Here is a 13,933-nt window from a genome sequence, read left to right as displayed (position 1 = left end):
TATTGTCTTATCATAAAAGAATGACGAAAGAAATGGTAACATGACAACATTACTTTGAAATCATATATGCATAATACATAAATTTTAAATAATATATATATATATATATATTGCAAGTACATAACATACTTAATAATCTCCAGGACAAAGAACGAACATTTTGGATGTCAAAGTTGCTGTATATTGAAAGATTTAAGGTAAATTATTGCAGCTCTTGCATTATGAAGGACATAAAATAAATAAACATGCTAATTCAAACACAATACCTTGCACAGAATGAAGCATTGGAAGCAGAATTACGATTCATATATTGAATTTCAAGTTATAACAAACAATTATGTGCGCTTCGCCATCTTATAAATTTTCCAAGAAATCAAAATGTCTTATATGTGAAACATTATTACAAACATCGAAGATATGGTACAGTCAAAGTTACAATTATTTTGTATTTATGTCACAATTAATTAGTCTTTTGAGAGGGCACAATACTAAAAATGAAAATATTGAAAACAAGATTTCAGTAGTTTCACACGGTATTAAAATTTTCACTTCACAGCATTTGTATTAATGATAAAGCACTTTCTACATGATTAAATATTATAATGTAATTATTTAATAATAAAATAATACCGCTTCTGTAATAAGTAAAATAAAAAATAATTTAGATGCCGGCGTATTATTTTACAGTTTTCTGCACAATGTAATGTATCGCAAGTTATAAACTAAGTATGGTGAACTGTTTAATTGTTAATTCATTTCATAAACACAAATACAAATTTATTCACATAACTAATATTTCAATTGAAGAAAATATGACAGTATAAGTACAAATGAATATGCAGGCACACGAATGTAATTAAAATACAAAATTATAAAAATAAATAGTCACTATTGAAAAATTAGTATTTTCTTAAAGAAAAGCGACTTTTATACTTAGAAACAAAAAAATATGATGAATAAATAAATCCCGCTTATCAGAAAAATCTACAGAATAAATATACGAAATTAACTTTTCAGTTTTTCAATACAGTGTTCATAATTTTATATAATTATATTTATAATATTTTTGGCTGAATATGAAATTTGCAAATATTTGCGAAAGAATACAAAAAAAGTTAGATTTTACTTGATTGTCTCAAAATATTTGTCCAAATACTGTATTTGTAGTGTATACTACGATTACTGAATCGTGTTAACTTTTATTATATTTTAGGTTTTCATAAGAAAATTTTGCTTTTAATTGCATGAGCATTTTTGTACTGTTTTTGTTTTGATCGTTTTGTTTTTGTTGATTTGTTAATAGTCAGATTAAGTTTTGTTTCATAAACTTATTGATGATTAGGAAACCTCTACAGTGTTTCAGAATAGAATCTGTGTTTGACATGCACAAGATGTATATGTTCTATCAAAATTCAGTTGTAAAATTTAGTATTTTTTGTATTTTATTTATATGAAATTAATGTATACAATTCATGGAAATATGGAATGATTTTAGATGTCTAAGAAAGAAGATACAAATGCCTTAGAAATAGTCGAATCAACAATTAAGCGACTGCAGACTGGATTTGAAAATTTTACTGAAAATTCCCGAAGTTCAATAGATGCATTAGCGAAACAAAGCGAAACGCTTCGTAGGGAACTTCTCTCAGGTTTCGCGACATGTTCCAATTTTTCCTTTTTTGTGGTTATATTTAAAGTGAAAAATTTGTAGATGAAGAGCCGGACAATTCACTAAGCATTGCTGGCGTTATGATTTTCGAAAGGTATGTTAAAAAAGTTAGAGATGTGCTTAAAACACTTTGTTCTGAGCATCGTGAAATGCACGGGACTGTATCAAAATGTGGAAGAGAAATAGACAAGGTAAGAGGTGAAAATGATAATTCTTTACAAGGAATATTTTTATTCAGTTTTTAAATTTCATTGTTTAAAATTAACATTGTCTGTTATGCTAACACTCATAATTTACCGTATGTGATAAGTATGCACTGATTATTGGTGAATTTTATTTTGATAATTGTAATTTAGAAAATGAATATTTTTTTGTACATTTTGTAATTTCATGAAGAATGTAATTGCGATTTTTTCTAGCATTTTGTAAGTGATATAAGTGAATTGAACTTCACTAAAGTATCTTATGAAGTTAATGCAGTATTAAAACCAACCGTAGACTTGCTTATTGCGAAGCATTACTTAACATTGGGTATGGTGGATGTAGCAGATCTGCTTTTGGAGGTATGATTTGTTTTTTTCTTGACTTTATCAATTTGCTTTATTTTATTTTGCAATTATAGCTAACTGGATCTCAGTTTAGTGATGTTAAGGGAAATATGTTTGCAAACATGACTGCTATTTTGGATCAATTGAAAGTTCGAAACGTTACTCCGGCTTTAAAGTAATGATGAACAAGGAAATTTGTAATTTAATTTTCATTTTCTTCAACAGTTGGGCCCGAAGCAATAAGAGTCGTTTGGACGAAATTGACAGCTGTTTGGAATTTTCTCTTTTGCGTCTCCAGTATGTTGAATTATTGAGAAAAGGTGGAGATGACAAGCAAGAAGCTTTGGAATTTTCTCGCGTCTTTCAACACTTTTCTTGTCGTCATTCTGCAGGTGTGAGTTTAATGATTTTAATATATTCGCATATTGTTTTTTTTATTTAAATATTTGTTTGTGTACAGAGGTACAATCGCTGATGGCTTGTTTAATTTTTACTCAACCGGCGCTTGCAACATCCACTTACAAGCACTTCTTTTCTGATGATAACTGGGATGAAGTTCAGGAGATGTTTGTGAAAGATTGGTGCAAAGTGTACAAAATTCCAACAAGTAATCCGTTGGGTATAATGTAAGCGAAAGTTGACGTGTAGCATGCTGTTTTTTGAATTAAATATTGATGATGTTCTTTTTTCAGTTTGGAAGCTGGCACAAGAGCTGTACCGGCATTGTTACATTTGAATAAAGTTATGAAAAGTGGTCAAGTGATGGAATTTTTTGGGCAAGTGGATGAACTTCCGGTATGAATAAATTAAAATTTAATTTTGCTGTTAAAAAAGAAATTTTTTTTCCTCGAAATTCAGATCGAAGTCGATTTAAACGGCCTTCCCCAGTATCATTCTGTATTTTCTTGCCCAATTTTGAGACAACAAACATCTGAAGTTAATCCGCCTGTTCGCCTTGTTTGCGGTCACGTCATTTCCAAAGAAGCAATGAATCGACTAGTATTGCATGAGCGGTAATGCTTTTTTTTGCTTTTAAAAATGACACAGCTGAAAAATGTATAATAATGAGCAAAATTTCATATTCAGATTGAAATGTCCGTATTGTCCCCAAGAGTCGACAGTTGCCAAAACAAGAATTTTGCGATTTTAAATAAATCACTGTTGTATTTTTCTGACTTGCACATAACTCGTTTGCAGTTTTTGTTGCAGTCTGACTATTTTAAGTAATTTTCTTTTTAAAATGCGTACCATTTTCCTGATATGCTTATTTTTATATCATAAAGTGAAAATGCTGAAGAAATATTTCTCATTTTTTAATACCACGCGCAATCAATCTGTTGAAAGTAATAATATTTTTATTTATTCGAACGTACAAAAAATTTTCAATAATAATATACCTTTTTCTTTTTTCATCTGTGAACTCGAACATCTGTCGTGACTTCAGTTACAAAACAAACCAACGAGAGAACAGGAAAAATTTTAGGGCGCTTCTTTAATTGACGTTGATTAATTAATATTTGTTGATTCCAAAAACACGAACTTTGTGAAATTGTGGCGACTTTGGCAACAGTACAACCAACAATGACAACAAATTCACAAGGAAGTGATCGAACTTGTAGTTATTGGCAATGTTTGTGATGAGAAATCTACAAAGAAACAATTCTGCAAATTTTATGGACAGTCATCATATGCAAAACTGTCATGTGAGGAATGAACACAACAGTGCAAGAGTATTATTATTATTATTATAAAGATACAAATCATATAGATGTCAAATTGGTGTCAAACGGCAATCATTCACGTCAAGTTGGAAAGCTTCAACAGCGATCAAGCTGTCATTAATTGTTGAAACATCAAAAATTGTTACGTTTCAATTGAAAAAAAATGAAGTGACAATTTTGGATCATATTAATAAAATTATAACTTACAATAATATCGGGAACACGCTCATGAACTTCTTGGTAGCGGTGAACTGCACGCCGGAATCGATTTGTTCCCAAAACGTCAATCGTCTACATTCGCCCTGATCAACTGCCAACCACGGTGCTCCTTTGATTTGATGCATGATTATATACATCGCCTGTTGTACATGTGTGTGTATAATTGTTAATTTTTTAATTTATTTAAAAAAAACAATTTCACTTACAAAATTGTGCAATACATTCGTGGCAGTGTAAACGTAGTCGGTCGGAACTGAGACGACCAAAAACAGAAAGATGAACAACAAAAAAACGCTCGAACAATAAGCTGCCCAAGCTCCACGCGTCGACAGCCAAGAACTATTTGGATTGCTTTCAACATTAGCACTGCCGGCAATCATCGATGAATTGGTTCAATCAAAATATACTCATCAATCAATTTCTTCTTATAGTAAGCATATAAAAAACACCTCACGAATCAACAGGCCGCCAAATATGAATGACGCAATTGCCCAAAATGGCCAGTACAAGCGAAGAAATAGGTCATGACGCTGAAACCATATTTCATTGAACAAAATTACGATATAAAACAATGAAATTACTACAATTGACCAAATGACAATTATTAATTAACAAATTTTTACATATAGATTTTTTAAATTTATTTTTATAACAAATTTATAGTAACAAAATTTCATAATTTAAAATTATTCTAGTCTATTCAATTCCACTGCAACAAAATCAATCACAGCCCAAACAACACAACTGTATTGACATTTAGTCGATGTAAACAAAGTTGTATTAAATATGAATATCAAGTAGTAATTTTTCTGTAGTCATTTGCTACACATCTGAAACATTTTTTTTCAAATATACTTCATGAAAAACATGCATAAACAAAAGGATTGTATTTTATAAATTGATCAACTACAAATTTCAAAATTTATAATTTATATTTTTCAAATTATTTCAGCTTGTTCTCTTATGTCATTCATTTGCAAAAATGTCCTCCTAATAAAATCATCATCGCTAGCATGATGATATTTCAATTGTATTTTTTTCAAATATTAATTTAATTTTAAATGCACAAATTATTTTGATGAAAAACTGCTCTGCAAATAATACAATAATAGCAGATGAAATGAAATTCGCATTAATAATAAAAGTTTAATCAGATATTTTATTTAATTGAGTAATTGAAAAAAATATATATTCAAAAGACAGTATCAATTATTTCTTTTGTAAAGATCGTAAATTGCAGAAAATTATACCTTTTTTATTTTAATATTACGGTACATATGCAAAATACTGAAATATGAATAATGATAACGTATAATTTTTTTAAATGCATCAGTTAAAGTTATAATTTTCAAGGCATAATTATTACTTATTGAAAATATCGACTTTAAAAATTGACAAGTAATTTGCACAGGTATTTTTATTTTTTTAATGTAAAATGTCATGTAGCGATGTGAAATGTAATTTTAATGGTTTAAGTTTTTTTATTTGAAGAGATTTATTGTAGTGTTTAATATAATTAATAGTTTTACTTGTTTTTAGAATCAATTAATTTTCTTCAACCATTTAAAGTACTGAAAGATGTTGTTGGTGAATTACTCATTATTTTACAATGCTTTTTGATATTTTTGTATAATTCCAGCTGAGGTGTGTAATTTCTGAAGGACATAAAATCGTTTATTTATTTATATATTTTATGTTATATTAAATTAGTTTTTTTTCACGAAGATTTTATTTGAATCAGTAGAAAACTTTTACTCATTTATTCTTGAATATTGATATGCATATATAAAGCAGTAAAATTATTGAAGTATTTGTATGATGTGATTTCTTTATTCATTTTCAGTTGTGATTAATTGATTCTTTTAGCATAACATGGCGAAGAATACACTGAACACTTCTTTTCGAAATATTGATGTTGACGTGCAAAATGAAGAAATTTTTGGTGACGAAGCCGATGTGGAAACTGCTTATGTTGGACCAAATGAATCTGCAATAAACAATTTGTTGCATAACAATCGTTTATCTGAAGCCTTACAGGCGTGTTTGAAAAATCCTCCTTTTAGAAGCAAAAGTCAGGAATCTAAAGACAAATGCACTCAGCTAGTAATTCGAGTTCTTTGCTCTTTTAAGCAATCAGATGTGCAAAAAGCTGTCAACAATCTGGATGTAGATCAACTAGACATATTGATGAAATATATTTACAAAGGGTTTGAATTTGGCCAAGATGGAAGTTCGCCGGCACTATTATTTTGGCATAAAATTGTTTTTGGAAAAGCAGGCGACGGCGCGATTATGCGAGTAATCACCGATAGGGAAAAACTTTAATTTTTTCTGTTTTTCATTCTATCATTTTGATCATTGTGATTTTTCTGTTTTTCATCTTGTATTCCTTTATTTGAAATCGGAAAATTCAGAAACAATTTTCTCAAACAGTGATAGCCTAAATACTTAAAATCTACTATTGCTACTATCAGTAATCGGTGTAATAAATTAGTGTTTCTGAAACAATTCAAGTTTGTTGGTTTTTGAACGGAGAATGTTGTAAATTTTCGATTAAATTACTAAAACTTTTAGCTGAAATAGCATCGTCCATCAACTTTGTAATATTTAAAAGAGCAAAACGATCATATTAATAAAACATGAAATAAGGTATTACTGTACTTGTAATTCTATTTTATAAACCTTGCGAACTATTTTAATGCGTGAATACTGTATTTTATGTGTAAAGTAATTTTAGTAAAAATTCTTTTAAATTGCTTTTTCTTGCATAAATATATATTGGATGAATATAAAACAAACGGTTAAATAATTTACATCATTTATGTAATTTTATAGATGCAGAAGAATATTTCATACTGATGAAAAATTTTGTTACTATTTTTCATAATATTAAATAATTGATATTTCATAAAATTGAATTTTTTTCCATCTTTGCTGGAGCTTTGTTTTAAACATTTTTTGCTTAGTAAATTGTGTGCATGTTATTTTGAAATATTAAACACATTTGCTGCTTTGAACTTTTAGTGATTAGACAACGCTCGTTTTGCTGATTATTTTATAAGCTTAAATTGTTTTGTTGGTTTAGGCTTAGTTTAGGCTGTTTCAGCATTGCCAGTGTTTGGAGCAGAAAGCACCATGGTAAGTATTTGGTGCAGTATATTGTGATGGATATAGCTGATGATCAGAATTTTTTATTTTTTTATAATCTAGGATTAAATTTATCTTTACATTTAACAGTAGATTTTTATTCCAATAATAAGTAGAGTGATATTTTAGTTTGATTTGACAGCCTTATTTCCGCAAGAAATTCGTCCATATAATACACGTTATCGTTGTTTTTCTGTGGCGATGTGTCCCTCTTCTGTATCAATAGAGCGAACCCGTAATATAGATTATGGAGGAAAAGGTACGGCACGGCATTTTATGTCTTGAAGAGTTTAAAATGTATTATTTCAGTTTTATTACCGCACAGTGCATTGGATTGGCTAAGTAAGTAGTGAAAACTTTCAACTTTTGAATTGTGCGAATTTGTAATTTTAAAAAAGCACTTTTTATACAGTTAGATGTATTGTATATTTTTGAGAAATTTTAATGTTTTACAGCACGACTACACATTTCATATCCTATGTTATTCAAAATTACTAACTCTAACAAAGATGTGAAGCGTAGCACACATTGTGGAGTTTTGGAATTTCACCAGGAAGAAGGAAAATGCTACATTCCACATTGGGTATTTTTCTTTATGCATTGAATTTTTATCTCTAATTTTTGTCATTTATCTTTTCAGATGATGCGCAACTTATTGTTATGCGAAGGTGACATGATCCAAATAGAATCGGTAGATCTGCCTGTTGGTACGTACGTAAAGTTGAAGCCTCAGGATTCTCGATTTGTTGGTTTGGCAAATCCAAGCGTTCTGTAAGTTTCAGTTTCATTTTTTCTGCACATATTCATGCGTGTTTGGTAATTTTAGCTTGGAATTGAAACTTCGAAATTATGCCTGTTTGACAAAAGGTGACATGATAGCGATCGAGTATAATGACAAAGTAAGGTTTTCTAAAAATGAAAGAAAAATAAGGAAAAATGGTTTTAACATGATTTTCATTGTAATCAGGTAATGGAATTTTTGGTACAAGAGCTTCGTCCAACCGATGCTGTTTCTATAATTGAATGTGACATTAATGTTCGTCGGTCAGCTAAATCGGTGTGTTTTACAGATGAATACTTGGTAAATAATTTTAGGTGGATTTCGATGTTCCAGAAGATCAACCAAAATCGACTTCCACTTCAGCAGCACTTTGTTTACCGGCAAGTTTTAATTTTATCATTTTTTATAATTATAAAATATTTACAGTTTAAATTTAGGCTCCGTCTTTGCCTCATGTAGAAAATTCAACGGTATGTTTTTGTCGAAAACGTTTTATTTATTATTAATGTTGAATAAAATTGTTTTTTTTCAGGCTTTCCCTGGTAAAGCTTTTCGCTTGGACGGTAAAGAAAGGCCACATAAGCAGTTGCGGTTGACAACGGATACTGACGTTACGAGCGTTTCTGAGTTGTCTAATTTTTGCATAATTACATTTTTGGATTTTGTTTCATTTTATTTATTTAGATATGATGCAGATTGCAATTTCGATTACAACAAACTTCGATTTCATCGACTTTCAGCTGAGGTTCATTTTTGTTTTAGAATTTTTTTCGTATTTTTTTCTTGATTATGTGAAATGATTTTTAAGCAGAAACCTAAAAGAAATGAGATAACGAGTGAAGGAAGAATTTTCAAAGGAGAAGGTCATAGCTTGAAATGAATTTTCAAATAATTGCATTCATGTATGCATAAGTGTATTATTATTATTACTTGAAAAAATTTATTAGTAAACGAAAACATATTTTGCAATGTTTTGAACAAGTAAAATTCTTTATATTTTAAATTTAAAACAAAAAGGAATCTATATTATTATTTGGTTTTTTTCACAATTTAAATTCACATTTTATGAAAATGTTCCTGTGAAAACTATCAGTTTGGTGCTTATAAAAAATTCATAGCCTGAAAATAAAATTACTTTTTTTCAATTGAATCCAAAGATTAGTAATAATCTTTTGTTTTTTCTTATATGAAATTTTTTTTGTAAAAATTCAAGTTATTTTGTAAAACTGTATATCTTCATTGTCAAGAAAAGTTGCAGAAAAAAACCGATTAAACATTGATTTGTTTTTTTTTAAACTTATCTGGAAGCATCTGAGCTGGATCATGTTTTACATTTTGTAGAAATTTAATGTAAACATTCATAATTACAGAAATCATCAAAAATTATTGGAGAAAAAGAAATAAGCTTCTCTTGAAAGAACAAATAGAAATTAATAAAGTTATAAAATTCGTAATCGAAATGAAAGATAATAATTATCAAATTGTAATCAATTTTAATAACTTTAAGTTAATAATGTTTATCAAACAATTTGACAACATCCCTTCAGCACAATGGAACTGCTAATAAAATTTTTATCTTAACAATGACAATGACAGTTGTATTAAAAATTGCGAAAATAGTCAAAAAATTAATTACATAACAAAAGAAAAGCATTTAATAGAATAGTGTATAAAAATCACAATCAAAAAAACTGCATCATTTTAAGAATATTTGAAATTTATGAATATGTAATTTCATCACGAAGTTTTCCGATAAAATCATTCAGCTTATCCGGAACGTCAACACCGAAATCTTCAATAACGTTGCACAGACATTCAGCGTCGACTATTAGCTGCTTTCGACCATTCAGTGCAAATTTCGGCACTTGTTGAACTGTTCGCACAAATCGACTTACAATTTCCCCAAATATCCATTCCAACCAGAGTCGAGCCTCAGATTCTGGATCGAAACTTTTCACCTGTCGCATGTTGTCAAATTTGCCCATTTGCCATTTCAACGACAAAGCCATTTCAGAACCAACATCGGAATTAAGCAACGGTTCCAATTTGTTGGCAAGCGTCATCAAATACTGACCAAGTGCGGTCACATATTCTTGAGGTACTAGGCTGTAATTTGGCAAATCGAATGTCTGTTCTTCCATCCAAACGGGTAATTTTGCAACGGGATTCAAAATCCGATCGACCGGTTCGAAAAGCTTCACACAAGCAATGTTCAAAGCTCGACTGGTCAATTGTCGCAAACGACGTTCATATTCGGGCAAAAGTTGACCCAACAACACTGATTCGACAACGATGTTGTTCATCAATTTTTTGCTCTCTTCCAAAAAATAACCACTTTCTTCAATCACCAGTTCGTAAAGGGATTTATCCTGCCTGTGGTCGTCCGTGATCATCCGTTGCCAGTCTGCTTTCAACGTATCTTCCAATTTGAATGTCAAATGCCAAAGTTTTCCACAAAAGCTGAACAATTTCAGCCAAATGTCGAAATGCTTGTTCGTCTTGTTGTCAAGCTGGTCGAAAAGCTGATCAACTCTGGCCGTGTAATTCAGCAGAGCCGGTTCAATGGAACGCACCAATAACGGCAAAGAGAACTTGCCGAGCAATATGCGGCTTCTTTCCGAAGCTTCGCTGAGCAACGTGAACATCGCTGGCGCTGAAGTGGTCCAGGCGGTGCGTTCGAATTCAAATTTGTTCACCTCGAACAGCAAATAGCTCGTTTCATCCTGCCTGTAGCGAATCAGCAGAGGTACAAATTCAGCCAACAGCTTTTTGCCCAATTGGAACTTGGTCTCTTGTTTGGCATCGCCGAAATACAAGCTCACAGAATTTGCAGTCTGTTCAAGCATACTTTTCAAATTGAGCAACAATTTCGTCGTGCATTGTTGTGCAGTATCGTTGAAATGGTAATTTTCCAGTAGACTTTCCAATGACGGTTGGAGAATTGGAAAAGATTCCGAAAGAGCAGCGCAAATCAGATCATCCGCATTGGACAACACTGGACCAACCAAACGAGAACTGTCCTGCCAGGCGTTGACCAACAAGTCGAGAAGACGTTTCAACAAGTCTGCAATGTCGATTTCATTCCAAGAAATTGACGACCAAATTTTGCCAAAATCACGCTTGATGTAGCTGAAAAATATCGACTCGAAATCTTTGTCACGACCGAGCGATTTGAAAATGCCGGCATAATCGTGGCATGATTCAACAGCACGCTGGTGAAAAGCCGCGATCACGTTGGGCGTGATCGCCGAAATTAGTTGATCTTTCAAACTGTCCAAATAGCTTTGTCGCTTGTGATCCTGCTCATCCATCCCACTACGACTGACAAATTGATGCATTTTCAAAACGTGGTCCGTCATGCTGGCCAACTGTCCGGCGCTGAAAATGCCGTCCACTTCTTCAACCAACGTCCGCCATTCTTCTTCGTCATCGAAACGCTTCTGCAGCACAGTCAGCTCCACCTTTTCCCGGTGCAGTGCCAACAATTCTTCCAGTATGTGCGCATTTTTGTCATTGCACTCCTGTACCTCTTTTCCACAATCCCAAATTTTCCCCTGAATCCGCGAAGCTTCGATTTTCAAATCTTCCAACTTTGCCGCCAAATGACTAGCCGCTTCCTTCGACTTTGAAGCAACCGTCTGCTGAAACGACAAATTCAGCATCCGTTCAACTTGTTCCAAACGAGCCAACACCTCGGCAGCGTTGGCAATTTTATTCGACATCGGCATATTCACCGACGGTCGAAGAGCATCGTTCAAAAATTCGAATCGATCCTTCACGACCGCGTCCAACACACTCGAATCCCAACTGTCCATAATTTGCTGTACAAGAACAATTATGAAAATATTCTTTGACGTCACGTGCTCGCGTGACACTTGTCTGCGAACCGACTAACTAACTAACTAACCAACTTTTTCTTTCCTTTTCTTTTTTTGTTTTTTGCAACTTAAACAACAAAGCTGGGCATTTAATTCAACAGATCAACTGAAATACGAAACAAACATGATACGAAATTCATGAACGGTTTTTTTAAAACAAGTCTCCAAATTGTATAATGTGAAATATATTTATTAATAACAGAAAATGATATTTCCTAAGTAAAAATATGAACAAACTGAATGGTAAAAATTATGAACAATTTCATTTTTTAATGCAAATCTCTTTACTAGTAATTAAGAACAAACTTCTCATTCAGAAATAATGAAATTGGTAATAATCATTTTCCCATAACATTTGGTAATAAATATTTTTCAGGTAACAAAAAACAAACTTATCTAGCAAATAATATGTGCATTTATCAATTATCATTCAGATAATATACACTGTAATGTAAAGAAAAATCAAGTTCAATTATGTAAAAATTTTATTAAATAAAATATATTGAGAAAATGCATAAATATATTTTATTATTACAAAACATATGTGATAATATTTTTTAATATAGTAAATATTTAAATAAAAAAAAAGAAGATACAATAGGGTAGATTCCTTTTTCCCATCAAAAGCATGCCCCATCAAAATTCGATTGGTTATAAAATTCATTGACTTTCAAGCTGACTAGCCTTCATTGATTGTCGTTTTGATGAATGTTTGTCATCGCGCAGCTGAATTTCACTGGTTGTCGTTGTGATGAATTTTATTTGTCAACATTTGGTTTCTTTTTAATGATAAGTTTTCTGATATTCAGTTTATATAAAAAATTACTATTTAAATGTACTTATTTTATGAAATTAATTAAAATTAGTTTTTTAATAAAATTCAGTAAAATGGTGAATCCATCGGGAACCTTTCAACTCGATCTTTCTGACTAATAATGGCCGTAACTTTTAAATTTCTACACATTTCATTCCTGCATCCTATTTTATTCTATACCAAAATAAACTATTCCTTAATAACAATGGACACATGTTGTACATTGAGTATGTACTTTGGAACATCCCAAATATTTCTTTTTTTTGCCAGTATGTTTCAGTTTATATGCCTTTCTTTCAAAAACAAAGGACAGTTTACCGCAACGATTGGTTACAAGACGCAATTCAGAATTAGCAGACATAAAGAGAAGAAGGAATAGTAAAAGAAAAGAAAATTTCCTGATCCATACAGGGCCCGATTGACATCATAAATGTCAACCCTCTCTTATGGTTTTTTACTGAATTTTTTGCTTGTTCAAATTTGTTATCTCGATTCAGTCGAAGTATCAAGATACAAGAAGCATTAATTTCCCAAAAAGATGTAGGAAAATCGATAATCCGTCTGCAAAATGTAGAATGTGGCGTCTACGGTTTTAATTTATGGCTCACAAATGGCGTCAGTGCTCACATTACATGTATGCTCATAATTCAACAAATTTTATGCAAGTTTTTACGCATACGCCTTTGTCAAAAAATTGCTCACGTTTTCTTTCACACCATGTGTTGGTGGTGAAGGTGATTTTATTACGGGGTGGTTTTACTCGGTCCCACTTTCCTCTTATTGGTCTTTGCCCACGCTATTTTATTGGACCGTCAAATCTTTGTCGTATTGGTTTTCATTTTATTGGGCCGTGAAGTCTTTGTCGTATTGGTTTTCCTTGTCTAATTGCTCATTGATTCAAACTCTTCAGTTGTGATTAGCTGTAATATTTTTTCATTTCATTGGTTCAAATATTCCATTTAGGATTACGTAACTTTAATAATAGTGACGTAACATAAAAAATGGAAATATTTATTATTCCAAAATTTTATTGTTTGTTTGAAGTTTTTTCATTCATTGAAATTCTATTTATTTAAATATATTATTTGTGGTGAAGTTTATACTTTTTCATGATCAGCATTCCCGAAAATAATTTGTATCATTATTCTATATTTTA

At 31.2% G+C, this 13,933-nt stretch overlaps 4 protein-coding genes across 4 annotated transcripts; all 4 read left to right on the top strand.

Moving 5' to 3' along the window:
- The first annotated feature begins 417 nt into the window (after nt 1-417).
- Nucleotides 418-3,367, top strand: Tsp_00717 (RMD5 protein). Its single transcript, XM_003376415.1, has 11 exons — nt 418-431; nt 666-714; nt 1,496-1,649; nt 1,712-1,860; nt 2,089-2,232; nt 2,292-2,392; nt 2,443-2,609; nt 2,678-2,843; nt 2,910-3,012; nt 3,076-3,230; nt 3,304-3,367. The coding sequence occupies exons 1-11, from the start codon at nt 418-420 to the stop codon at nt 3,365-3,367; spliced, it is 1,266 nt and encodes a 421-aa protein (XP_003376463.1).
- Nucleotides 3,368-5,592: 2,225 nt separating this feature from the next.
- On the top strand, nt 5,593-10,117 carry Tsp_00718 (ubiquitin fusion degradation protein 1-like protein). The gene is given in 16 exon segments (XM_003376414.1): nt 5,593-5,632; nt 5,697-5,740; nt 5,797-5,829; nt 6,024-6,455; nt 7,254-7,295; nt 7,434-7,563; nt 7,614-7,646; nt 7,760-7,887; nt 7,945-8,075; nt 8,131-8,203; nt 8,272-8,385; nt 8,400-8,510; nt 8,523-8,555; nt 8,618-8,715; nt 8,770-8,830; nt 9,905-10,117. 16 exon segments carry the CDS (start codon nt 5,593-5,595, stop codon nt 10,115-10,117), a joined length of 1,716 nt encoding a protein of 571 aa, XP_003376462.1.
- A 406-nt stretch (nt 10,118-10,523) lies between these two features.
- Tsp_00719 (hypothetical protein) lies at nt 10,524-11,214 on the top strand. Its single transcript, XM_003376413.1, has 3 exons — nt 10,524-10,642; nt 10,753-10,917; nt 11,001-11,214. Exons 1-3 carry the CDS (start codon nt 10,524-10,526, stop codon nt 11,212-11,214), a joined length of 498 nt encoding a protein of 165 aa, XP_003376461.1.
- A 203-nt stretch (nt 11,215-11,417) lies between these two features.
- Tsp_00720 (putative ribosomal RNA large subunit methyltransferase J) lies at nt 11,418-11,902 on the top strand. Its single transcript, XM_003376412.1, has 2 exons — nt 11,418-11,594; nt 11,717-11,902. Exons 1-2 carry the CDS (start codon nt 11,418-11,420, stop codon nt 11,900-11,902), a joined length of 363 nt encoding a protein of 120 aa, XP_003376460.1.
- Nucleotides 11,903-13,933: the final 2,031 nt, after the last annotated feature.

The sequence above is a fragment of the Trichinella spiralis genome, assembly GCF_000181795.1.
Source record: "Trichinella spiralis strain ISS 195 chromosome Unknown Scfld4, whole genome shotgun sequence".
NCBI classification, from domain to species: domain Eukaryota; kingdom Metazoa; phylum Nematoda; class Enoplea; order Trichinellida; family Trichinellidae; genus Trichinella; species Trichinella spiralis.
The sequence above is the reverse complement of the archived record's forward strand: the minus strand, read 5'-3'. Positions and strand labels throughout refer to the sequence as shown.